The following is a 27,214-nucleotide window of genomic DNA, read 5'->3' as shown; positions in this document are numbered from 1 at the left end:
CTGCCCAGCAGCTAGCCGGCACTCCGGGAGAAGGGGCCACTGGGGAGCAGCGCCTCTCCTCTGTCTTCCCTTCCCTTGGCACATTGTTGGACAGCAGCTCCGGGAGATCAAAGCAGCCGCCAGGGCTACTTTCCGGAATTGGGAGTCAGGAGACCCGGGTTCGAATCCAGATTTCCCCCGCTTGCTGGCTGGTATTTAGGGTGTCCTCGTTCCTCCGTCTGTGCCTCAGTTTCCTGACCTATGAATTGGAACTGTTGTAATGCCTCAGAATGGTTATTATGAGGCGGGACTTTTGAAAAAAGCACTGAGAATGCATGCATGGTGCTGGAGAGACCTGGTTTTTCTGTATTACTCCTAGCACCCCATATAGAGATGCATTCAAAATCTCACATCATAAAGCAAACCAGCGTTCCTCAAGTGCTTCCCACGAGCCAGCCTTGCGCTAACTCTCCCTAGTTTAACCCTCTTCATACCCCTGACAGGTAGAGCTCATCACCCACATTTTACAGATAAGGAAACTGAGGCTCAAAAAGAGGAACGTGACTTCCTAAGGTCACAGAGCTAACCTGTAGTAGGTTGGCATTAAACCCGACATGCCTGGACTCTGAAGCCCATGGCCCGAATCCCTGCTCCAGGGACTCCCTGGCTGGGTCTGTATCTGGCGGGAGAACGTCTCTTATCAGAAGCCACAAGCGACGGTAAGATCAAGGCAGGGCTCAGAGCCTGGTGCCAAACAGAGCTAGAAGCGGTAGAACAGGCTGCCAGCCGGAGGAGAAGGGCCAGAGGAGACAGAGGCCAGAGCCCAGAGCTAGGACTTCATGCCAAGCACAGGCTGGAGGAGGGCAGCCACTGCACTAGAGCCTGGGCCCCTCCCACCTGCCCACAGTTGGCTCCACCCACTCTAGCCATGCGCTGGGATGGTTAAGCGGCTTAAAAGTCAGAATCTCTTCATTTGGTTGGTTTATTTCTCACTTTCCAAACAGCTGGGTTGGGTGGGTGCTCCCGGGACGTAGTACCCAATCACTAAGTGAATTCCACCCAAAGCAAGTACAGCCACGATGAGCAACCCACCAGCAGACCCCACATCGCCTGTGCACTTGAATTTCATTGGCTCACAATGGAATTTCAGGATGAATCGTAAAAGGCCATCATCGATGAGTGCTGCTTCTCAAGAATGCCAAGTGATCATTCTGTTGCTAAAATTAGTGTTTTTTCACTCATTAGCATCTCCCTCCCAAGTAAGTGATCTAAGTCTTGAGAAGTCACTTTTTCCCTCTCATGGTATGTAATCGAGCTATTTTGTTGTAAACAGCAAGCACAAGGTGGCCCATCAGTTCAGTTATTTTTTTTTAATTTTGCCCCCAGGAATAAAGGAAGGAGTGCATGAGGAAGGAAGAAAGGAGGGAGGGGCCTCTGCTTACCCCACAAGCTCTGCTCTCTGTGTGCTCATGTGAAGCATGGCCCACCACCACTGCCACAAAACTGAGGTCAAGAGACTTCTAGTAGCACCTCTCCCAGAGTCCAGACTGATACGAACCCATAACTGACTGTGTCTTCATCTTTGCTTTGGCCTCAAGAAATGCTCAGAGTTGATTGTGCATCTTTCCTTCAAGCCACAAGAAATTTGACAAGTCACTTAAACCCCAGGAACCTGAATTTCCTCATCCGTAGAATGGGGTTCATTGCCACCTGTCTCATAGGGTAATTATGGAAATAAAATGAGAGAATATAATATAATATAACATAATATAATATATAATATAATTTATTGAGCATATATATTACTGAGTATTACGTGCCAGGCACATCACATGCTTTATTTATGTATTTAATATGTTTATAAATAGTTTATATTTATATATGCTTTATAAGTATATATATATATTTATATCATTATTCCATATATATATTTATATTTACATACATAACATATATATGTGTATATCTGGGAGTTTGTGTGGGAAGGAGTTATAATTCACCTCAATATCAAGGACTAGAGCAGGTAAAAAAACAACAATAACAAATAATGAAATGAGGACTTAATTTGTTCTTCCTGGACTCCACACCTACACTGGAGTGTGTTTTAGCCCAAGTTTCTTTGGCTGCAGGATCAGAAAATCTTTTAAATACTAGGAATGCAAGGGGTGGGTCTAGGAGACATGGGTGCTGGCAGGTCGCCAGCAGGGACAGAGGGGTCTTACTAGGGCGCAAGAATTCAGCTTCCCAGGGCTGGGTGGGGGAACTGTGCCGAAGCCAGAGCACTTGCTGGAACTGATGGCTTTGTCCTCCTTGCAGAGCCCTGACCGGTTTGCTCGGAGGGGCTCCAGCACCACAGGCACGTGCTAGTCTCTAGCTCCCAGCTGGCCTGCCCTCGCCAATTCTGTGTGCCACTTCTTCTAGTGGCTTCTGCTTCTAGAAGGCTCTGTGCCCCTCACCACCTTCCCTATAAGTCATGAGCTTTCAGCTTCAACCTCCTGCCCCAGCTGCCTCATTCTCTCGTCATTTCCAAGGTCAAATTCCCCAAGGAGGAAATCTGATTGAACCAATTCAGCAGCTTTCTCTAAGATGAATTCCAGAAGGGATGCCACCGAGTTCCACCTCTGGTGGATCCTGTGGGGCTGAAGGGCTGGGATAGGGGACAGGACACAGAATACACTCTGAGCCACCTACTTAGCTGCCCCTGAAGCAGAGAGGTGGTTGACATATGGGTACACTGATGCTTTCCAGTTAACTTCTTCTTGTGGTCTCAGTCTATAATTACTCTTTGGCCACAGTTTCTAACATTAGGAAGACTGGGGCCCGAATCCCAGCCCTACCACCAACAAGCTGCTCTGTTTTGTTTTGTTTTTTAAGATTTATTTATTTATTTATTTGAGAAAGAGAGCACATGCACACATGTAGGGGAGGGGCAGAGGGAGAATGGGAGAGGGAGAGAGAGAGAGAGAATCTCAAGCAGACTCCCCACTGAGCATGGAGCTCAATTCAGGGATGGATCTCATGACCCTGAGATTAGGACCTGAGCCAAAATCAAGAGTCAGACACTTAACTGACTGAGGGACCCAGGTGCCCCACACCTCCTGCTCTATTTTGAACAAGGATCCTCTCAGACCCTCAGATTCTTTTTCTATAAATGGTGATCCTAGTAGTACCAACTTCATCCGGTTGTGATGTGGAATAAATAAGATGATTAGGACAGAACCTGAAACACAGTAAACACTGAGTACCTGCAGTTGGTCTTAAGACTATGGCTGCCATTACTATTCAGAGTTGGATAGAATTGGCTCACACCTCATTTCTTTCACCTCAGAAGGCACTCTCCATCTACATCACAGGCATCTAACCCCGACCTCACAGAGCTGGTGCACGGAATCTATGTGTCAGGAATGTAGAAACCTCAAGCAGTACTTGGTAGACACTAGACATCAACAAATGCTTGCTCTCTTTCTCTCCCTCATTCTCCCTTGTGGGTGTTCCTTGAGTGTTTCCCTAAGAAGTCAGTGTCCTCTCTACACCATACCTCTAGAACTATCCTATAAAGACCTTAGCCCTGAAGGTCTAGATCCAATCAATGGTTAGAGCTCACCCTCAAAAAGTCATAAGACAATAGAAAAGATCAGAACTATGGAGACCAGCTGGTTTAAGAGTTTCCAGAGGGAAAAACTGGGGCCCTAAGACGAGAGGTAACAGACCTATGTGGAAGAGTGGCCAACCCAGAAAGAAGACTCTACCTTTCCTGGTTTCCTGTCCAGTGCTTATGCCACACTCTCTTTGCCCTCAGTAGATTTTTCCATGTGGGGTTCCCTTTTTCCAAGTCACGTCTGTGCCCCCAGAACTGTATCTGTGAAGAATTAAAAGCAAGGACCTTGAGACAAGCTGGAAGGGGGAAGACAACACACCAGACACGGCAGGAGAGTGGCAACAGCAGACCCACAGCATGGCCCTGGCAGAGCCGAGCCCTTGGCTTAGTCACCAGAACAAGAGTGACTCCGAGCCATGACATCATGAGAATGGCGGGTAGTCTGTGGGCCTTGAAAGTGAAAGGGGATTAGGCCAGTGCTCTGGGGCTGGGCCATCCTGCCCTGAGGGCCCACAAGGAGACCACCTGCCCTGCCTGAGAAATGTTCACCAACATGAGAAATGAATTTTAAAGTTTGACATTATTGAAAACAATCAGCTCTGATTTCAAAGGCTGGCCAGCTTGCCCCAGTGCCTGCACCCACCCAGGCCCAGCCCACCGCACCAAGATAGTGCACCTGCAACATCAGAGCCTGCCCTAGGGAGAAAGTCTGGTGAATTAGTAGCACTATCCCCAGAGGAGGAGGACGGAGTTACAACTGCATGAATTGGGGAGAATTTAGGAACCCTTCCTGGCTCAGCTCACACTCCTAAGGCTTGTCAAAATGCATATGCTTGGAACCGCCAGCAAACCCCTTGCCTCCTGAATCCGTGTGGGAGCCCCAGCCCCCGAGATGAGGCCAACGGCTCCCTGGGGAAGACAGGTACGGTCCCAGCCCCCACCGTCTCCCCCGCATCACTCTCTCTATCTCTGTCTCAGTCAGTTCCCTGCTATTCTGAGTTCAGGCTATATCACCCCCGAATTGTAGTAAGACACAGTTACGGCCTCCAGCCACTCTTCCCCCATAGTACAGCGCCCCCCCCCCCCCACCTGAGCTAAACAGCTGCATTCTCCCCGAGTCCCATCTCATCTTCCTGACCTGCTCAGGAGCAGAACCTTGACCTTGGTGTTTGTTAAAGCGCTCCCGTAGACACCAGTGGGTAATAGGGATGGAACGCCTTTGCTGCAAGTCGTCCTTCACAGTGCAGCCCGACTGCTATCCCCAAAACAGATCTGCAGTCACTTCCAAGAGGAGGGGTCCCAGCCCATTCCCTCAGGGTGCCTGCCTCCCCTTCACCAGCCCATCCTCCTTCACTCTCATCTCACCTTCCAGTCACTGACACAGTGTTGCACGCTCTAGTCCAACCGCCCCTTTCCACCTTCGGACTCCAACTCTTCCCTCCACCTGTGCCCAACCCCCACCCATAACTGGAAGTTATTTCCTTAACCTTCAAGGGCCAACATCCATGTCACCCCTCCTCAGAAGACATCCCTCACACCCCGCCCAGTATTAATCACTCGGCAGTGAGAGTGGAAGCCGATGCTTCAATAGCACTGACCAGGCACCACACGTAGGTTTGACGTTTCCTAATTTGTTCCCTCCTCACCCCAACCCTTCAAGGTGGGTATTATTATCATCCACATTTCACAGAGGAGAAAACAGAGGCAGGGAGGCGTGAGGTAACTTGCCCGCGAGGACATAGTTACTGACGAGGAGGGATTGAAGCCAGGCCACATCTGGCTCCAGATCCACGGGGTTGGTGACTGTCCCCTGGTGCTTCCTTCTCTTTCCTTACTTATCAGCCTGTCTCACCCACTTGACGCTGAGCTCCTTGAGTGCAGGCTTTGGGTCTTACCATAAATGTTGTAGTATTGTGACTATTATCATTAAGTGTTACTTGCTAGATTACTATATTGGTAGAAATAATAGCCATAGCTCTCGTGTATGATGTAGTCTACGTCCTGGGCTTTCTATACGTTATCTTCTCCCACACTCAGCAGTCATATGGGGATGTGTATCATCTTCCCTTTCTAGATAAATCATCTGATTTATCCGTGAGGCTCTGTGAGGCTAACGTCCAAGGTCACCCCTCTGTCTCTGCCCCTGACCTCCTCCCCTCACTTGGTACGTAGCCAAGACACTAAGTCAAGACTCAGTGATCTGGTGAGTGAGGCCTACCTGTGTCCTTTGTAGGCCTCTACCTTTGATTTCTAAGACCGCAACTGACTACTGTGACTGACAGCTGTCTCTTCCCTACTGTGTGCCAGAGGCTCCAGAAACATCACTTCCTTCATCTCCCAACCCCCAAGAGGCCCCATTTTTAGATGCCTCAGAGAGGTCGTGTGACCTGCACAAGGTCACAGAGCTGGTCAGGAGCAGAGCTGGTGGGGAAGCGGAGGCTGGCTCAAAGTGTGGTGCTCCCGAACCCTGTTCTTTGGTGCCTCTTGGGAACAGGATCCCCAGAGGCAGAGTGAAGAAGGTCCGCAGTGAGGGGGGGGTGAGCTGTAGGGTACGTTCCACCAGATATAATTTCCTCAGACATTTGAGCAGATCCCTCACTCTCTGTAGGACCAGACTGACTCTAAGGCAAATGATGAAACAGACCGTCCAGTTGCTCCCAGTGACATCTTATTTCTGCTCCTTCTGAGCCCCTGTGCAGGCCCCTGTGCATTCCTAGTGACGTCACCCAGCTGTGCTCCCTCATCTCCCGGAGGAGCTCTGTCACCGGAAGGGGGAGGGATGGGCGGGGGTGCGGAGGGATGACACAGAGACAGGCCGCCTCGTGGCGCCTGAAGGAATGCGCTCCTGGCATGGCCCCACGGCCAAATTTGGGGAGGGTCCCCAAGCAGGGTCACTTCCCCATGATCAGAAAGTGGACGCCAAGGTCTGAAGTGCCCAGGCTAGAGATGAAAAGTAATCCAACTGAATAAATAAATCACCAAAGAGAGCAACAACCACCGTCTGCCAAGAAATTTAATCCCAAATGTGGAGAGAGTTGGTAGGGGGTGGGGGTGGGGTGGGGGACAGGGAGGACTGAGGCTCTGAAAAGATTTAATTGGTGATAGGGCCCTAAGAATATGTAAATAGTCTCTTGGTTTCTGTCCTAAAAGGAGAAACAGATGCCAAGGACTCCGAGTGGAGTTTTCATATGAAAATCACTAAGACCCGAGAATGCCATTTAAAATGTATATAATTCGATTGTTATCTCCTATGGGGAGGGCTGCCTGTTTGAGGTTTTCATTTCCACCAGCCCCCACCCTCATTGTAAGACCCATTTTCTGTACCCCCTTCCACTTTCCCTCCTCCAAAGCCCGATGGTTACTCAGCCAAGATGGATGAGAGAGAACTGGGGAGGTTCAGTGTGGGGGTCTGCTCTCTTAGTCTTGAAAGCCTGTGGCTAAACCTTTAACTCAAAGATTATCTAAATAAGTTAACCATTTCCAAGACCAGCCTCTCCTAAGGACCGTCCAGTGACAAGGAACTGGTTCCCAGTTTCTCCTTAGGCAGTCAATCTGATCAGTTTGGACAATACTGAATGTTCCCCCACCTCCCCCATATGTTGAACTAAATTTTGTCTCTGCAGAGCTTTTTACTTGTGCTCGACACTTCACAGAACACAAGGGATCATTCTTCCCTGTAGCAGGCCCTTCCAGAAAGGCTCTGGGAATTCAGACACTTTGGACCCTTAAAAATAAAAAGAAGCTTGGAAGCTTAGCAGAAGGAGTTTGGGGTAAGGAGAGGTCAGAACGCTTGAGCTCTGGGCCTGCTTTTCCTCCCTGACTTTCAAAGCCTCCACTTCCTCATCTGTAAAATGGGAAGGTTGATACTTGTCATTTACTAAAGGGGCCACAGAAAAAAATGAGCAAAGGGGCCATGTGTTCTGAAGGTAAAACAACCCTATAAAAGTGAGTTATGATTAACGCCCAATGAAGCCATAGAAAGGAAGGAGTTGAGATGCTTTCCTCCTGTGCAAATTGAGGGAGAAGAACCTGTCCTCTCCAAAGTCCCTCCCTCACTCCCCTGCACACAGAGCCTCACCGGAGCAGAACAGGGTGGGAGTTTCCCAGTGCCGTGAAGTCAACAGGACCTCTAATCAAGGTGGCTCCTGTGAGCGGATATATTTCCAGAAGAGCAGAGTAAGAGGAGTAGAGGGGCAAGAGGAAGTGAAGAAAGGGGCTCTTCTTATTTATTTAACCATTCTGCAAATGCGATGGGGCTCCCGGTGCCCACAGCCCATTGGGGAAATCTGTGCAGGTGAGTTCACCAATGACCCGCACACGACAGTCTGACACGGTGTGCGTAGGCTAAATAAGGTCCCCCCCAAAGACGCTCACGTCCTCACCCCCAGAACCTATGAATACGTTACCTACCAATGCAAAGGGGACTTTGTAGATGTGATTACATTTCATAACCTGTTGTCCTGGATTATCCTGGTGGCCCCAATGTATTCACAAGGGTCCTTATGAGAGGGAGGCAGGAGGGTCCGAGTCAGGGGATGGGGTGTTATGGCCAGGGCCATGAGGCAAAGAATGTGGGCAGCCTCTAGAAGCTGGAAAAGGTAAGGAAACGGGGGGTCCCTGAGAGCTTCCAGAAGAAACACAGCCCTGTCACCCCATTTTGGAAATTTGACCTCCACAACTGTAACAGAATAAATCTGTTGTATTAAGCTACTAAATTTATGGTGATTTGTTACTAAAGCAGTAGGAAACTAATGTACATGCTCACAAAGGAAATTTTCTATGTCAGTTCTTATGTAATTATTTTCATGTGTATTAGAATACGTGCTGGACCATGTAAAATACACACACACACACACACACACACACACACACACTCAGCACAAGCACATGGAACCTAAATTCAGTCCAGCTCAAGGTCTTTGCACTTGTTGTTCCCTCTGCCAGGAATGCTATGCCTTTTAGATCTTAACGTAGCTCCCTCTTCTCAGCTCTGTTGCCTCTCTCAAGCTGTCTCTGGCCATCCTTTTGACATGCGACCCTCCACCTCTCCGGTGGTTTTACAGCACCAGACTGCAATCCATTAGTGCCTCAGTTTTTAGCAGCTCACACACATCATACGTAGAAATAAAATGGGAAAGAAGAGAAAACATCACAGCACATTTTGCATGTAATAAAGGTAAGTAGTGCTTCTCCACAATTTCGTGCTGTCTTGTGTGTGTCTGTAATTTACCTAATACATCATCGCCATGCCAATTTCCTCCAGAGGTGTTACCATCATCTGAAGTCCTCTTGCATGTGTGTTGATTCTCCAGCTCCTCCAGGAGATATAATCTCCATAGGGCAGAGATCTGACCTGTTTGTTCTCTGCTATTTCCCCAGGACCTAGAAGAGCCGACCACCCCACAGGCGTTCGACCAAGTCTTGTCAAACAAATGGATAAACGAATTGAACCCATGAATCCATAAATATTCTGGTTTAGGACAGGACTCACTTTCTGAAAAGTCAAGTTAATTTCAAGGCTCATATTCAGTATATGGGAATACAAGTGGTATCCACTGAGGCACAAATCTTGAAGAGGATACTGAAAGAATTAAATGTGGGTACATAAGACAAAAGACTTATTCCCTGCTCCTGAGGGGCCTCCAAGCAAGCTGGGGTGGTGAGCTGTAGGAGGCCAAGGAACAGATGAATCCCATCCTCGAATGTTGGGGATCAGGTCCATCTCCTCGTGTTTCACCCGCAGGAATGCTGCAGCCCAGGTCACAGAGCGTTCTCTCCCCCATCAGCCTGAGTAAAGGCTCTGGTCATGCTGACCTCCCAGTTTGTTTCCTTTCACTCCAGCCATCCTGGGGCTCTGGAGCCCAAAAGTCCTGAATGAGAAGCTTCATCCCAACTCTGGCGCCACCCTCCTTCTCCCCTCCCCCATCCAGTGGTTTTCTCCTTCTGCAACACACTGTCCAGGAATTTGGAGGCAACACCATGCAATGGAAGGATACCCAGGGGAATCAGAGAGAACTGGCTTCCAATAGACCTGTGTCCATTGCATAGTAGCTATTAAAATTTTGGGCACGTTTCTTTTTTTTTAATTTTTTAATTTAAATTCAATTAGTTAACATAAAATGTATCATTAGTATCAGAGGTAGAGGTCAGTGACTCATCAATCATATATAACACCCAGTGCTCATTACATCATGTGCCCTCTTTAATGCCCATCATCCAATTACCCCATCCCTGTCCCCTACCTCCCCACCAGCAACCCTCAGTTTCTTTCCTATGATTAAGAGCCCCTTATGGTTTTTTTCTCTCTCTGATTTCATCTTGTTTTATTTTTTTCCTCTCTTCCCCTATGATTCTCCATTTTGTTTCTTAAATTCAACCTATGAGTGAAATCACACGATAATTGTCTTTCTGTGATTGATCTATTTCACTTAACATAATACCCTCTAGTTCCTTCCACTCTGCTGCAAATGGCAAGGTTTCCTTTTTTGATGACTGAGTAGTATTCATGTGTGTGTGTGTGTGTGTGTGTGTGTGTGTGTGTGTGTGTATATTTTAAAAAAATAAATAAAAATAAACTTTAAAAAAAAGCAAGAACATGCTATGGGAAAAAGATAGTCTCTTCAGGAAATGGTATTGGGAAAACTGAAGAGCTACATGCAGAAGAATGAAACCAGACCACTTTCTTACACCCTACACAAAAACAAACTCAAAATAGATTAAAAACCAAAACATGAGACCTGAAAACATAAAGATCTTAGAAGAAAGCACAGGCAGTAATTTTCCTGAAATCAGCCATAGCAACATTTTTCTAGCTATGTCTCCTGAGGCAAGGGAAATAAAAGCGAAAATAAACTATTGGAACTATATCAAAATAAAAATCATCTGCAAAGAGGAGAAAACAATCAACAAAGGTAAAAGACAACATGAGGAGCAGGAGAAGATATTTGTAAGTGAGATATCTAATAAAGGGTTAGTAACCAAAATACACAAAGAACTTGCACAACTCAACACCACAAAATGAATAATCCAGGGGTGCCTGGGTGGCTCAGTCCATTAGACATCTGCCTTCAGCTCAAGTCATGATCTCAGAGTCCTGGGATTGAGCCCTGCATCAGGCTCCCTACTCAGTGGGGAGCCTGCTTCCCCGCTCCCTCTGCCCCTCCCCCACTCGTGTTCTTTCTCTCTCTCTCTCTTTCAAATAAATAAAATCTTTTTTAAAAAATGAATAATCCTTGGGGCGCCTGGGTGGTTCAGTGGGTTAAAGCCTCTGCCTTCGGCTCAGGTCATGATCCCAGGATCCTGGGATCGAGCCCCGCATCGGGCTCTCTGCTCGGCAGGGAGCCTGCTTTCCCCTCTCTCTCTCTGCCTGCTTCTCTGCCTACTTGTGATCTCTGTCAAATAAATAAATAAATAAATCTTTTTTTAAAATAAAAAATGAAGAATCCAATTAGAAATGGGCAGAAGTTCTGAACAGACAGTTCTCCAAAGAAGATATCCAGAAGGCCAATAAGATACATGAAAAGATGTTCAACATCACTCATCTTCAGGGAAATGCAAATCAGAACCACAATAAGAAAACACCTCACACATGTCAAAATGTCTAAAACAAAAAACACAAGAAATAACAAGTGTTGGCAAGGATGCGGAGAAAAGGGCGCCTGGGTGGCTCAGTGGGTTAAAGCCTCTGCCTTCGGCTAAGGATGCAGAGAAAAAGGAACACTTGTGGTGGGAATGCAAACTGTTACAGCCACTATAGAAAAGAGTATGGAGGTTCCTCAAAAAATTAAAAAAGAGCTACCCTAAAATCTAGTAATCACACTACTGGACATTTATTCAAAGAATACAAAAGCACTAATTCAAAAGGATATATATATATACAACACTATATTTACTGCAGCATTATTTACAATAGCCAAATTATGGAAGCAGCCCACGTCCATCAATAGATGAATGGATAAAAAGATGTGGTATAGATATACATTGGAATACTATGCAGCCATAAAAAGGGATGCAACAACATGGCTGGAGCTAGAGAGTATAATGCAAAGGAAAAGAAGTCAATCAGGGAAAAACAAACACCATGTGATTTCACTCAAATGTAAGAATTTAAGAATTTAAGAAATGACACCAACAAAGGAAAAAAAGAGAGAGAAATCAAGAAACACACTCTTCACTATAGAAAACAAACTGATGGGGCGCCTGGGTGGCTCAGTGGTTTAAGCCTCTGCCTTCCGCTCAGGTCATGATCTCAGGGTCCTGGGATCGAGCCCCACATCGGGCTCTCGGTTCAGTGAGGAGCCTGTTTCTCCCTCTCTCTCTGCCTGCCTCTCTGACTACTTGTGACTTCTCTCTCTCTGTCAAATAAATAAAATAAATAAAAAAAAAAAAGAAAACAAACTGATGCTTGCAGAGCCCGGCGAAGCGGACACCCAGGACTCCAAGATGGCGTCAGTTGTACCCCTGAAGGAGAAGAAGCTCTTGGATGTGAAACTAGGAGAGCTACCCAGCTGGATACTGATGCGGGATTTCACCCCTAAGGGCATTGCTGGCGCATTTCAAAGAGGTTACTACCGGTATTACAACAAGTATGTCAATGTGAAGAAAGGGGGCGTCGCTGGGATTTCTATGGTGCTGGCAGCTTATGTGGTCTTCAACTACTTTCGTTGTTATAAGGAACTCAAACACGAGCGGCTACGCAAGTACCACTGAAGAGGGCCCAGGGTGGAGGCACGCACGGCATTACTGACCGTGACCTTTGCTTGGCACCCTTGAATCCTTTCATATCCTCATTCAGACTTAACGTCCAATAAAAGATGACTGGTACTCAAAAAAAAAAAAAAAAAAAAAAAAAGAAAACAAACTGATGGTTACCAGAAGGGAGGTGGGTAGGGAGATGGGGGAAATAGGTGATGGGGATTAAGGAGTGCACTTGTCCTGATGAGCACTGGGTGATGTATGGAACTAATATAACACTGTATGATATCCACTCTGGAACTAAAACTAAAAACTGGAAAAAATTAAAATAAAATTGTAAGCCATATTTTACTACTGCTTTGGTATAGAGACTAATATATGAAAATGACATAAGAAAATATTTTCTTCAATTCAAAAGTCCCTTTTTTCCTTTCTTTTTTTTTAAGATTTTATTTATTTATTTGAGAGAGTGATCACAAGTAGGCAGGGAGGCGGGCAGAGAGAGAAAGGAAGAAGCAGGCTCCCTGCCAAGCAGAGAGCCCAATGCGGGGCTCGATCCCAGGACCCTGAGATCATGACCTGAGCTGAAGACAGAGGCTTAACCCACTGAGCCACCCAGGCACCCCCCAAAGTCCCTTTTTTTCTCATTTTAAAAGCAATTAAAACATGTTCAGGGCCTCTACGGTATTATTTGCCTTGTGGCGACCATACCAAAGATAAATCAGCCCTGATTTTCACCTGTAAGGACAGGAACTTGCTGCCTCCATAGGTGGCACATGCCACCTCGCTTCATGCTGACTCACCAGAAAGTTCTTATTTACAATGAGTAAAAAGTTGTGTCCCTTAAGTTTCCACTCCTTCTGGCCCCAACCTTAGCTGTCAGAGCTCCAGAGACAAGGGAACTCCTGCTTTCCCTATTGGAGGATGGCTGTCTGTAGGGGGTTGAATGGTGGACCCCAAAAGACATGTCCACCTCCCCAAACATCTGAATTCTGCCGTGTTTGGGACAAGTGCCTCTGCAGCTGTAATGAGGTTAAAGATCTCCAGATGACATCATTCCAGATTATCCAAGTAGGCTCCAAAGCCAATGACAAGTGTCCTTATAAGAAACACACAGAAGAGAGACAGGGAGAGGAGAAGCTCCCACGAAGGCAGAGGGAGAGATTGGATTGGAGTGATGCTGCCTTGTGCCCAAGAACCCCAAGAGCTGGAAAAGGCAAGGAAAGGTGCTCCTCTCTAGCCTTCAGAGGAGATGTGGAACTGCTCACATCTTGATTTCAGACTTCTGGCCTCCTGAACTGTGAGAATACATTTCTGTTGTAAACCACTCTGTGTGTGGTTAATTTGTTATAGCAGCCACCAGAAACTGATACATGATGTTTCCACGACCCCCTCCCACCCGGGGCTTCTACTCAAGAAGCAGTAGAAAGAACAAGGACTTTAATGTCTGGATTCTGATTCTGACTCTGCCAGTTAGTATCTGAGAAAACTGGACAAGTTACTTCACCTCTCTGCACCCTATTCACTCATCTGTAAAATGGGCACAAAAATAGCAGTTTTGCAGGGTCATTGTGAGGATCAAAAAATAAAAACTAGAGAATGCTTAGCTCATACTTAGCCACACAGGGAGTCATCACTTCCTGCTGGGCCCTGGTGATGACCACAGAGCCCAGCACAGGCCACTCCCTGGCCCAGATTCCTGAGCTGGCTGGTCCAGGCATTCACGGAGAAGATAGGAGGCCTGGAGTCCCGTGGAGAGGTGCCAGCTCTAGAGAGAGTGACTAGGAATATTTCCAACTGGGAGGCAGTATTCGTCTTGGTGGAGGGCCTGGAGAATCCAGCTCAGTTCTTATACTTTCAAAAAACTTGGGGTCCACTTTCTTCTAGAAAACCAAAAAAAAATTTTTTTTCAAGTTATTTCCTATTTGATTATTTAGGAGAATGTGGGAGGATGAACAGAGGAGGAAGGGCTCTTTGTGAAAAGGAGTAAGTCTTCACAGAAGATTTGGGTCCACGAGGAGGCGACGGGATGGGCACAATGATGTGAAGTCACTCTTCCTGAGCACTGGGGAAGGGTAAAAAGAATAAGGGGTTATGGGGCATTCCAGGTGGTTGGAGAAAGGACTTGGGGATCATCTGTTTGGGCAAAAGACATAGTGAGGGAAAGGACTGAGGGGCCCCAAGAGATGGGAAATGTGAAGGCTACAAAGCAGGTAGCCAAATGTCCCAGATCCCAAAGTCACCCTAAAAAACTCTGCTTGGGTGTTTTGCAGGCTTGACTGCTCCCTCCATGTGGGCTTCCCCTTCCCAGTACCATCCTTGAGGCTCTGTGGGTCCCAGGCAGGGTGAGACACCTGCAAATACGCAGATGCATCTGGTAGACTCAGACCTGTAGCTCCATGGAAGAGGGAGGTTTTGATCTAGGGACCTGACACCGGAGACCATGCTTTGAGCCATGATGCTGTGTGTTCCTCCTCTATAAAATAAAGACAATGACATTCTCCACAATTGTTGTTTTGAGGGCTAGATCTAATCCACACCCCAGAGCATACACGGAAGCCTGTATCATGGCCAACGTGACTCCTCCTGGTCCAGACTCTCATCAGCCTCTCAGGACATTGGTAGTTGAGCAATCGTTTTGTTAATGAAGTACTGATATTCTTGTTTCAATCAATGGTATATGCCTCCCCTGTATTTCCCCTTGTCCTATGTAACCCTGTTCTTTATTGAATTTGTTTCTGTTCTATAATTACAACTTTCAATACAGATCAGGATGTATCTTCTTGAAAAATGAGGAAAATTTAAAAAAAATTAAAAAGCTGACTTGTAGGTTCAGAAGCAGGAAGATGCAAGATGGTATTTTCCAGAAGGTCACATGAATTATCCATACTTCCAAGCTGAACTTGCAGTTTCCACCAAGAGAATGAACACACGAAGATGTGAAAACGCCAGGGACTAACATCACTTGTCAAGAAAAGAAATGACACAGTGTTCTACGGGGTGCAGAGATGTCTGTGTGCCCCAACAGAACCCCCTGTGGATCCCAGTTCTTTAAAACTTGGCCAGGGGTCTGACACAGTGCAGCCATTTCCCAGATAATCCACTTCCAGCTAGGCCAGGTAAAACAGAGGCTGGCCGGTTGCTGTGAAACTCACAAGTCAGGTCTTGCCTTCCTTTATATTCCAAGAATCCAGAGATTTGGAATCTAACAGACCTGGTTTCAAAGCCTGACTCTCCGATTTGTAACTCTGGGAATTTCACTCCAATTACTTAAATTCTCAGAGGTGCCAAAGAATGGAGATGCCAACACCCTTGGCAGTTTGGGGGCTCAAATGAGGTGACTTATGGGAACACGGTCAAGGACCAGAGGCTCTGATGACATTGAATGCTTCTTTCTCAAAGCACCTTGGCACTCCCCACAAGGCCAGTGTAGTTAAGATCATATGTTGGGCCAACAGCACCACCTGGTGGTCAGCTGTAAGGTGTGGCAGACATCCCCTCCATCTTCCAACTTTCTCAGCCTGGTCCTAGGGAGGAAAAGGAACACTGTCTCCAAAAGGCCACCTGGTTGAAAAAGGCCCTGTGGTCAGGAAGGGAGCATAACTTGATCTACTTACAGTTCTCCTCTGAGGGAAGAAAAACGTAGTGGTCAAGAAGGTGTCCATGGACACTGGGTTCTGTCTACCTTACAAGACAAGACAGTCAGGAACTCCCCTTCTCTGAGCCTCTGCATCTTTATCTGTGTGATGCAAATGATGATACCTTATTTGTAGGTATCCAGAAAAATGAAATAAATATAGGTCCGGTGATGTATTTAGCAGGTTCTCAAGGCAGTTGTTTATGTTTAGGATGTAACTGCATGCGTCTTATTTCCCCGAGCTGTACCTGGTCTTTAGACAATGAGAAAAGCTGAAATATAAACCCGGAGGACCTTTCCGTGCGGAATTATCCCACAGCTAGCCCTCTCCTGGGCCAGGCTCTCCGCTCTCCATTTGCTCTTTCACCTCCCCACCTCTGGGGGGCACTGCTCCAAAGTCAGACCTGCTAGGGAAGGAAGATCATCCATCCACTCATTCATTCATTCATTCATTCATTCATTCATTCATTCAGTTAACACAAGTGCTCAACACTGAAGATATAAAGACGATTGGGGCATGGCCCCTGGCTCCAACAAGCTCGCAGTCTAACTCAGGAGGTAGAAGAAGAAAGAAATACTTCAGTGCAATGGGCCTGCAACTGTGATAGAAGTGTGTACCGTTTAGGAAGATAACACAGAAGACAAAGTAGCCAACTCAGCCTGGAGGAATCAGAGGAATTCATCAGTTCAACAAGCATGAGAAAAAAATCTACTAAGTGCCAAGAACACTATGGGGATGGGACCAAGGGGTACAGGCTGAAAAAGTCCCCATCCTTGCCCCCAAAGAGGGTAGGAGAAGAAGGCAGAGGACACCACATGTGGTTTGGGGCTGCAGGGGGTGTGGGTTAGGGGAAATGGATGCAAAGGGAGCAAAGAAAGGCTTAGAGGCATGACAAAGCAGGATCAGCCAGTGGCTTCCCCTGCTTTGAGATTTAGGAAATGCAAATATTATTGTTTCATTCAATGCCATTTTTAAAACTTGCTTATCCTCCACTGTAGTCCCTTATCCCAGGAGTCCCAGGTCGGAGAACACTTCACCAAGTTGACCAGAACATGCCCAGGCAGGCCTCCTCCCTGCTCCTGCTGCCTTAGGACAGAGGATGGCCTCCTTTCTGGGGCGACCTTTTCAACATTTTCCTTGGTGTCTGGAAACCCTGGGCTTCCCCCAACTCCCAACACACCTGAGGCTCCAGAGTCCCTCTGACCTACCAACTGGTAGGGATCATGGTACTGTGGTACTACTAAGGTACTATGGAGATGCCATAGGACGGGGTGGGGAATGACCCCAGGTTCTGAGTTCCCCTCCTCTTCAGTCCCAAGAGAAGCAAGTGGAAACCACCCCCCACACACAGCTCCATTTCCTGAGAACCGACTTTGTCCATTCACTCTTGAGTGGTGGCAGAGCAAGGATATTAAGACCTGAGGACCTGAAGTTCACATCCAAGTTCTACCACTTCCTTGCTGGGTGGCTTTGGACAAGTTACTTAAGCTCCCTGTGCCTCCATGTCTTTGTCTCTAAGGTGGAGAATAGCACGTACATCATAGGTCTGTCTGAGGATTGAATAAGACAATACAGCAAAGAACTTGGAAGGCTGCCCGACACCCAGTAAGAGCTCATGAACTATTAGCTGTTATTCAACAGTGACTCTTTATTGAGTTTCTACTGGGTGCCGGGACTGGAGCCGCGGGTATGAGCCAGAGACACCTGGCCCTGCACTCAGAGTTGACAGTCGGCTGGGGAGGCTGACTGCTAATACTAAGCAAGGACACAATTATATAATCACCCACCGTGATGAGTGCCGGGAAGAAAACAGAGAGTACGAGTGGGAAGAACAAGAGAAATAGGAGGAGGCACTGGAATTAGGTTGGCGGTAGCGACACTGAAGCCGGGACTGAAAGGAGGCACAGGAATGAGGTGATGAGCCGAGAATTGCGTGCCAAGGCTCCGAGGTGGCCATGAACACTGTGCCATCGGAAACTGGAAGGAGAGGGCCAGGGTGGCTGCAAAGCAGCAAGCTTGACAGAAAGGGCCCTAGGGAGAGGTAAGGTGGCAGGGCGGCAGGGGGTAGGGGGGGTGCAGGGGGTGGAGAGGCAGAAGGCAGCTCCCACTGGACCCCATGTGCCACAGGAGGAACAGAGCACCTCCCTCCAAGTCCATGGGAAGCCAGCAGAGTGTTTCAGGCATGAGCATATGGTTCAGATGTTATTTAATTTACATTTCAAACGACTGCTGTGCTGATAACCTGAAGAGTAGAACGGAGGACCTCAGAAAGGAAGCGATAATAAGCAGGGAGGAAGCCCGTGTGGGGACATCAGAGATTCTCCTGCAAATACAATCAACACGACCGTAATGGAGTGAATGTGGGAAGGGAGGGAAGAAGGAGGATGAAGATGACAGTTAATGGAGATGGGGAAAGAAACTGAAGGGGGAACAGGTGTCTGGCAAGATAAAGAGATGTCTTTGGAGATGTCATGCAGGCTGTTCCCTATGGAGATCTGGAATTCCAAAGAAATAAGCATTTAGGAGCTATCCATTTGGGAACGAGAACATATAGATGTCATGTCAAGTCATGAGAATGAGTAAAATCACTTGGGAGAGATTGTGGGGAGAGAAGAGAGGAGGGCTCAGGACCAGGGACCCCAACATTTGGAAGGCAGGAAGAGAAATAAGAGCAGGCAGAAGAGATTGACAAGGAACTGCCCAAAAAATAGGAGGAAAACCAGGAAAAACTAATGTTTTATAAAGGAAAGAAGAGTCCACAGGGTCCATAGCTGTTTTACTGTTAAGTCGGATGAAGACAGAGAAGGAGACCTTGTGTATGGCATCATGGTGGCGGTTGGTGACCTTGGCAGGAGAAGCCTCAGCAAGTTGTAGAGTGGGTGCCATATTGGATTAAGTGGGTGCAAGGGCAGCGTGTGCGGGCAGTCCTTTTCATCACTCATGTCTGGGGTGGGTGCGGAGTAGAAGAAAGGTAGGATCTGGAGCAGGATGGGGGAGGGGGCTCAAGGGATGTTTTTCACCCTTTTAAAAAGTCCAAAAAGGGGCGCCTGGGTGGCTCAGGGGGTTAAAGCCTCTGCCTTCGGCTTGGGCCATGATCCCAGGGTCCTGGGATCGAGCCCCACATTGGGCTCTCTGCTCAGCGGGGAGCCTGCTTTCCCCCCTCTCTCTGCCTGCCTCTCTGCCTACTTGTGATCTCTGTCAAATAAATAAATAAAATCTTTAAAAAAAAAGTCGAAAAACTCAGGCAGTTATTAGAGTCTGATTGGAATGATCTAGTAGGGAGGGCCCAAAGACAACAGTCAGGAGAGGGGATAAAGATGAGGAGAGGGCCTTGAGAGGTCCTGGGGGCTAGGGTCCAGAGCACGTGTGCAAGGATGAGCATTGAAGGAGACAGAGGAGAAAATGAGAACAAAGAGAGAAGGGTCTATACATTTGTTGCAGGGAAGTGAGGACAGCTCTGTGCACGACCCTTCTATGTGTGATCCTCAACACAGATCCTGAAGAGTTGGCTTTATTTTCCTTGCTTTAGAAACGAGGGGGATGAAGCCCAGGAAATGTAAGTTCCTTTGCCCACCATCCTGTACTTGAGCCACCAAGCCAGAATGCAGATTCTGGTTTGTCCAACCCAAAGATTACATTCTCTGCGGCATGTCACCCTGAAAAGCTCACAAAACGGTGCCTGTTACAGAGGGAAGTGCTCAGTAAGTGTTAGTTGAATGAGGCGTTGGGTGTCAGTGTGGGTAAGATGACCCAGAACCCAGCTTAGATACCGATATGAATCTCCAGCAGCAGCAGCAGAGCATGGAGCCCTGGGGAACAGGAGGCGTTGATAAGGTGGGGGCAGGGTCCCTTAGAAAGGAGTAGAGAGAGCTCAGAGAAACTGGTGGACAGGCAAGTAAGAAAGGAATAGGAGGAAAGACATGATCAACATAAATTCACTGTGATGCAGATCCCTACCCAGATTCCTGGAAGGTCTCAGCATCTACTTCTTCAGGGAAGAAAAACTACCTCGGAAGCAAAGAACCAGCTTCTTGGATTTCTCAAAAATAGAAACCCTGGGGTCTCAGGACCCAGCAATTATATGACGAACTGGAATTAGGTTGCTTGATCCAAGACTGATTAAAGGATTCCCCTTGGGGTGCCTGGGTGGCTCAGTGGGTTAAGCCTCTGCCTTCGGCTCAGGTTATGATCTCAGGGTCCTGGGATTGAGCCCCACATTGGGCTCTCTGTTCAGCAGGGAGCCTGCTTTCCCCCCTTTCTCGGCCTGCCTCTCTGCCTACTTGTGATCTCTCTCTGTCTGTCAAGTAAATAAACAAAATCTTTTTTAAAAATAAATAAATAAAGCTTACCCCTCATATGAGGAAGAAATGGGGTGGCAGAGACAGGCTAGCTGTTAACCAAGCTCCTCACCCCTCCATCCTGGGCCTTCAGGGAGCCTGCCCAGCAGGAATGTGTAGCCGCGCATCTGAGTCCTAGCAAACAGAATGTGCTCGGCAGTGATGTGGGGCACTTCTAGGCCTGGCCCGGAAACACATGCCAAGCTCTTCCTTTGTCCCCTGTCCCAGTGTCAACACATCCCCGCAACTCTGGAAGCCAATGCTGAGGATGAGTGCACTCCAGGAGGAAGGGGGCCTGGAGAGCCACCTTCTGAGGAGGAACAGCCATCTGTCAGGGGACTGACAAACTTCTACGGCATCTGAACTCTCCTACCTTTGTCGAATTAGCAACTGGAGAAGAGGCTAATGATGAATAAAGCCTTCATTAGCTGGTTGTGGTGGGGGTGGCATTGATCCCATTGATGACAAGTCCACAGTGGAGTGGCTGTGTGCATGTCCAGGAAAGGAGAACCCGGGGGAGCCTCGCTGAGTCAAACACCACCACAGTGGCAAGGGAGCAGGTGGCTGTTTCCGGTGTAGCTGAGGAGGCCCATGTGTTACCTGAGAGATAGCCAGACGTTTTGCAATCAGGAATAAGGAACTGCAGATGCCATGGTGACTGCGCTGACCGAGAACCAGAGAGGAAAAGGGACATGTCAGCGGAGACCCGTGAAGACAAGTCTGTCTCTCGGAACTTAGACAAAACGCCATAGGAAATGCCACAGGGCACAGGAGAAAGAATGGACCAAGCATGAAATCGTATCCTCCCAACACGATGGGAGCAGGAAGCAGAAATTTCAGTTGAATACTGGCACATCTGAGTTTACGAACTGAGATTTCTTACTTGCTGCTTCTCCAATACGGAGGCTGAAGTTCCGGTCCTGCCTTCTTCCTCGGAGAGCTGTGAGAACCAAAACCAAAGAACATGCTTCACAGAAACTGCACGTGGCTCTGGACTAAAGCTTAATGCTACTGTCATCGCGGCTGTCGTCGGAGAAGGTGGCCCAAGCCTCCAACTTGGGGAGTTTTAAAGCAAGAGAGCCGTGCCTTTCTGATAGCCCTGAGGGGAAGAAGAGGGGCAAGCACTCCAGAGCTCATGCCCATAATCCCAACCTTGTGTGTCCCCAGCCCACAGGCCCTCCTCATTCCAAACAAATGGCTCTTCCTCTGTCCCTCAACCCTCACCCCCTATTTTAAGTGAACTAAGCCCTGTTTCCTAGAGGTTCCTCAGCAGCAACTGGACTCACTCTGCAGCAGATGACAAAAGAGAGAAGGCCTTTGGATGAAGGAATGGAACTCAAGAAGGCTGAAGAGCGTCATCACTTCACCCAGGTGACACTGTGGAGCCCAGGGCTGCCTGGGATCCCCGTCCTCCCCCTGTCCCGTGTACGGACAAGATGACCTCCTGCTCTGAGAAGGCTCTCAGCAAATGAGCCTTCCATCTCCTCACAGCCACTTACATCGTCACTATGTTTGCCCTGTCGTGAAGACATTGCTTTATGGAAACAAACATTATTTCACATCCAAAATAATAGCTAATAATAATGATACACATACCAGGTGCAGGCTCTGTACTAAAAAGGTTAATAACCCATTTCATGTCCCTCTGACAAAAATGATCATCCTTGCTACAGAAAGGAAGCACCTAAGGCTCCGAGAGGCCAAGTAAATGGTCCAGGTCCCAAAGGTGGAATGTGGCCAAGTCAGAATTTACACCTAAGACTACCTGACTTCAGAGGTCAAGCTCATACTTACTAAGCCATATGGCATCCTACTTTCTATGTCGTCATGGGCTTCTGGTGCTCTACATATGTTGGGGACCTGATGCTTTTTAGAAAGGAAATGTTGGGGGCGACTGGGTGGCTCAGTGGGTTAGGCTGCTGCCTTCGGCTCAGGTCATGATCCCGGGGTCCTGAGATCGAGCCCCGCATCGGGCTCTCTGCTTGGCAGGGAGCCTGCTTCCCTCTCTCTCTCTCTCTCTGCCTGCCTCTCTATCTACTTGTGATCTCTCCCTGTCAAATAAATAAATAAAATCTTTAAAAAAAAAAAAAAAGAAAGGAAATGTTGGGGTGCCTGGGTGGCTCAGTTGGTTAAGCATCTGCCTTCAGTTCAGGTCATGACCCTGGTCCCAGGATTGAGTCCCGCACGGGGCTCCCTGCTCAGCAGGGAGTCTGCTTCTCCCTCTGACCCTCCCCTCTCCCATGTTCTCTCTCTTCCCCCCACCCCATTTTCTCTCTCTCAAGTAAATAAATAAAATCTTTCTAAAAATAAAAAAATAATAGGAAATGTTCGCTGCTATAAAGAATAGAAAATATCCATAAAATGTTAACAACTGAGATGCATGTAAGCTCTTCATTAAACATTTCAGGAGGATGACTCAAGGAAATGCCACACTCTGTGGCTGAGGGGTGAATGGAAATTGATTCTATGGCAAGAACCCAGACTATAAAGAGGAGGAAATAAATTATTTACAATTGTTTCTTGCTAACTCTGTATTTCTTCTCCTTTAAAGCTTAAGAGCAAAGATAAAGGACATAATAGAAGGGCAATCCTCTCTGACAGGAGAAAGAGAAGGAGATAAGGTCCCCTCCTTTAAGAGGAGTGTGGTGACAGGTTGGCAAAGTTTCCATCCCAATGGCCTCTGTTTTCGCAGGAACATGGCTGGGTAGGTCATCCAGTGTGACCAGGGGATTAGATGAGAATTAAGGAAGTGCTATGGTCTGAAAGTCTGTGTATCTTCAAAATTCCTATGTTGAAATTCTACCACCCAAGGTGATGGTATTACGATGTGGGGCATTTGGGGGTTGGTTTGGTCATGAGGGTGGAACGCCCATCAGTGGGACCGATGCCCTTCTAAGAGACCCCTCAGGACTGTAGGCCTCTTTCTGCCACATGAGGACACAAGGAGAAGTCTGCGACCCAGAAGAGACCCCTCCCCCCTACCCCATGCCAGTTATCCCAATTGTGGACTTCCAGCCTCCGCAAATGTGAGGAGTACGTTTCTGCTGTTAATTCTTTTAAAAAGGAAATTTATGATTAATTCTTACAGGCCATCCTCAACTTTGCACGGTACTATATTAACTGAACCATGTGGGCATCAGAACCAGGTTTTCACACTTGCCAATCATGGCTGTCACGGAAACAGGGAGAGTGAGGACTGCCTGTGTGTGCCATCCTCATATCAGGGTGTCAGACCAAACAATGCTACATCACAGCACTCCCCCAAACTCAGTAACCTACAACAACAAGCATGGGTGTCCAGGTCAGTTCTGTTGCCTGGAGTGGCTTTATGACAGGCCCTAGATCAGCTGTGCATGGCTCCAGGCTCTGGGGGAGTGCTGGTCTACCCGTGTAGCTACACATTCTTGGACCAGCAGCTACTGGGACATGTTTTCACGGCACATCTTAGGAGCACAAGAGGCCAAACTGTACAAGCACTTTTAAGGTCTCCGACTGCCTCTTTAGCATCTCATTGGACATAACAAGTCAGGATGGAGGAGCCAACACCAACCGGGTAAGGAAGTGATCTCCGCCTGCTGTGGGAGAGCACTATAAAGTCACACGGCAGTGAGTGGGGATGCATAACGCTTTTCCAGGGGCCAAAAAATTAAAACCCAGGGCTAGAAGGCCATAGTCAGCATCTTCATCATCAAGACCAGCAGGCTTCTGGCTTGGTTAAAAGAAGAGATTGGCAGAGAGCAGTCCTGAGATCCTCTGGAGCCCTGCACAGGGCACATCAGTCTGGCTGGTGGACACCGGCCTCCCCTTCCCCTCTGCCCCTTTTTAATTCCCAGAGGCATCTTGGCTCCTCCCACTGACTCCAGGTACCACCCCCCTCCACTCTTCCTGTTTCCCTGCCCCTGACTTTTGCAAAGACAGATTTCTCACCAATATCCAACTGAGCCAAGATAGGGCTTAAGCAAAAATCAGAATCAAGAAGATTATTATAATCAAAATCCCTCAACTTTACAGTCATGTCCCACTTGAACTTGACAGCTCTTTGAAGTCCACAGGGCTAGGCATGTTATCCAGGTGACCACTGCAGAGGTGAGGAAATTGAGACCCAGAGAAATTATGCAATCTGCTAAAAGTCTCATGATAGCATCCCAGGGGGCCTGTGGGAACCTGAATACAAGTCTCTGTCCGGGCCCTAGCAATGGCAGGATCCTGAAAACAGCTCATGTTTGGGGAAGTCAGACTGGGCTGGGAAGAATGTCTGGGGGAAAGGTGTGTCCACACAGATTCCCTGCACACACTTCCCTCCGGAAGCTTGGTCTGCACAGCCGGACACACAGCCCAGCCATCTTCCATCTGGACGTGGCTAGGGATGTCCAGGCCACAAGCATTCAGTGTCCTCCTGAGTGCCTTAAGAAGAGCAGATTTTCATCTAATTCTAGGAACTGTATGGGTTTATTCATACCCGTCACTGAGCACCGAAGAGACATCATTTTCTCCAGGGATTTTTCCTCCAACCACTCTCCCCTCCCTGTTCTCTCTCCACCCACCTCATTCCTGCCCCCACTTTCTTGAGGCCTGAAGATATCTCCTCGTTCGATTCGTTTGGAAATGGGATGAGAAGTTTAAACAAAATCCATTCTGCAATCTTTTTAGCTACAAAGTGGTGTTGCTATGTTTGGGGGATGATAGTAAAATAAGGATTTTTTTTTAAGTTAATGAATTGGCTGACATTATGATGTCAGAAGGACTGGAGCCAAAGGTGTTTTGCTAAAGGGAGTCTCCCCACTGCCCCCCCTCCAGACGACATGGCACCCCTGGAGCCCATAGTACTTGCGACTGTTCACGCTGTTTACACACCCAGCTCCCCTGACTGCCTCTTTGTGGGAAGTTGTTTACATGAATTTATTTTGGGAAAATTCCATTAGACGGGACCAGGATTTCTTCACAAATCATTGCCTCTCACTTGTGTCTTGATCAAATCTGGGCAGGCACTCTTTCTTCAGAGCCCAGACTCCTTGTGTTTCTGGGAGGGGGTGGGGGAGGGGAGGTGTAGAGGGGACACGAAAGAGGGTGAAGTGGCCAGGGATGGGCTTGGGAAAAAAGAGGTCTGTTTGGTGGGATCGGAAGCAACAGCACTGGGAGAACAAAGGAGTCACCACTGGCTTGGGGACTACAGATCCGCAGGGGCAGTTTTCCAGACGACTGCTATGTATGGACTTGCCCATCTGTGCCTGGCTCTGTGCAAAGCTGCCAGGCATCGGTGTGCCTCCCTGATCTCAAGAGGCTCAGATCTAAAGGAAGAGAAAGTGACGGAAATAAACAATTCAATCAAATGGTCTTGGGGTCCTTGGGGGGTCTCCACACCTTATCCCATCCAGCCCGCAGTTCGTCATTGAACACATTGATTCCTTCTGTCCACTCATACTTGCCATTTGCTCTGTTGAACAAGAATCCCCAATATTGGATGCACCCCAGTTTGTTCCCATTGGTTTGACCTCCCATTGACATCACACATGCGCAGACCATCAAGTTGCTTCTTTAGTGCCAAACAACTCTTATTTCCCAAAGAAGGACTCCGGATACCTACTAGGTGTCAGTAAGTAGACATTATCCCTGCCACAGCTCAGCCTAGGTCCAATGGAAAGGGGAAGGGAATGGGGACCACAGAGAAGCCACAAAGTGGACACCTGCTCCTGCACTGGGGGAGCTGGCCATTATTCCAGGTACACTCCAAGACCTGGAAGGAAGCAGGCAGCTCCTGACAATAACTCAGTACCATCCATGGATCAAGGCACCCTCTGCTGTCAACTGCCCAGTAGGTCCGGCTTCCCTCTCTAGAAGTACTTCCCCTGACACGGCAGACAGATGAAGACCATGGTCATAGAGTTCACTGAGCAAGCCCGAGCACAGTCTGCTTCCCTGGGTGGATTTCGTCATCTCTCACATGAAGGGGCTACACCATCAGCTTTGCAGGTCTGTGAACCATGGAAAGCTGTGTGGAAACAAAAGCGTGGGCAGTGTTCATGGCTCATGTTTACTGAGCACTTACTACATACCAGGCACAGGTCTAAATGTTTCACATGCCTCAATCCTCTTGGTCCTCACAGCAACCCTAGAAATTCAGTACTTACTAGAGATGAGCAAACTGGCAAACTATTAATTACAGTAATTTGCTTGAAAATCCAAAATGTGACCCAGATAAAAATATGGTTCCTTTTGTTAGTGAGAGGGTGGGTTTGCTTTGCCCCTACAGATCTGACCATAGACTCTTGGGGTTGGAAATAAAAAAGACTGTGTGCTTTGGAGACCCTGACCCATACTCCCTAGGGATTTAAAAGCCACCCAGCCGCAGGGTCCTGGGAGGCAGAGAAGCAGTGGGGGCAGCGACCAGGGAGCATCCACTTCAGACTCCAATCTGAGGTCATGTTGGCGTCCCACTCCTTGCCAACATGGTGAGTCCCTTCAGTAAATTCCTTATACCTCCCAGCTCTCTTCCCCCCTCATAGAGTTGCCATGAGCCCCACAAGAGAGCATGTGTCCCAAGCACTGGTGGCAGACACTGTCATCCTTCTCCAGATGGGTACAAGAGGTGGGGTACTGAAGGATATTGATGGGACATGTGGCACCATTAAGGGCTATTCCTGCAACCCCAGGCTAGCTATACTGGGGGGATAGAGACCAGAGAGAGGCTGGCCTTATTTTGCTTTATATCCCCCACTGCGCTCCTCAAATTTCCACACGCATCGTAAGTGCTGATGAATGAATGAGTGGTTTAGTGGATGGATGGATGCAAGCTTGGATGGATGGATGGTCCAAAACGGTCAGTTGTCTATAAAAAGCTCCGGCATACCCCAGTACACGTTTCATGTCAACACCTCAGGGAAACACTCCAGTCTTTGACCCCTCCCCACTCTTCCCAAACCTTGGCTCATCTTGCCAGATATTTGCTTGTTGCCTCTCTGCTCAGCCCC

At 47.9% G+C, this 27,214-nt stretch overlaps 1 protein-coding gene and 1 long non-coding RNA gene across 2 annotated transcripts in view; one reads left to right on the top strand and one right to left on the bottom strand.

The window, feature by feature from the left end:
* The window catches only part of LOC123929796, a 108,581-nt gene that overhangs the window by 63,764 nt on the left and 17,603 nt on the right, over positions 1–27,214 (bottom strand). The window lies entirely within an intron of this gene.
* Positions 11,995–12,403, top strand: LOC123929795 (ATP synthase subunit f, mitochondrial). The gene has a single exon (XM_045985854.1). It carries the CDS (start codon positions 12,020–12,022, stop codon positions 12,284–12,286), a length of 267 nt encoding a protein of 88 aa, XP_045841810.1. The 5' UTR covers positions 11,995–12,019; the 3' UTR covers positions 12,287–12,403.

This window comes from Meles meles, chromosome 18 (assembly GCF_922984935.1).
Source record: "Meles meles chromosome 18, mMelMel3.1 paternal haplotype, whole genome shotgun sequence".
Classification (NCBI taxonomy): domain Eukaryota; kingdom Metazoa; phylum Chordata; class Mammalia; order Carnivora; family Mustelidae; genus Meles; species Meles meles.
This window is presented reverse-complemented; position numbering and strand designations above follow the sequence as displayed.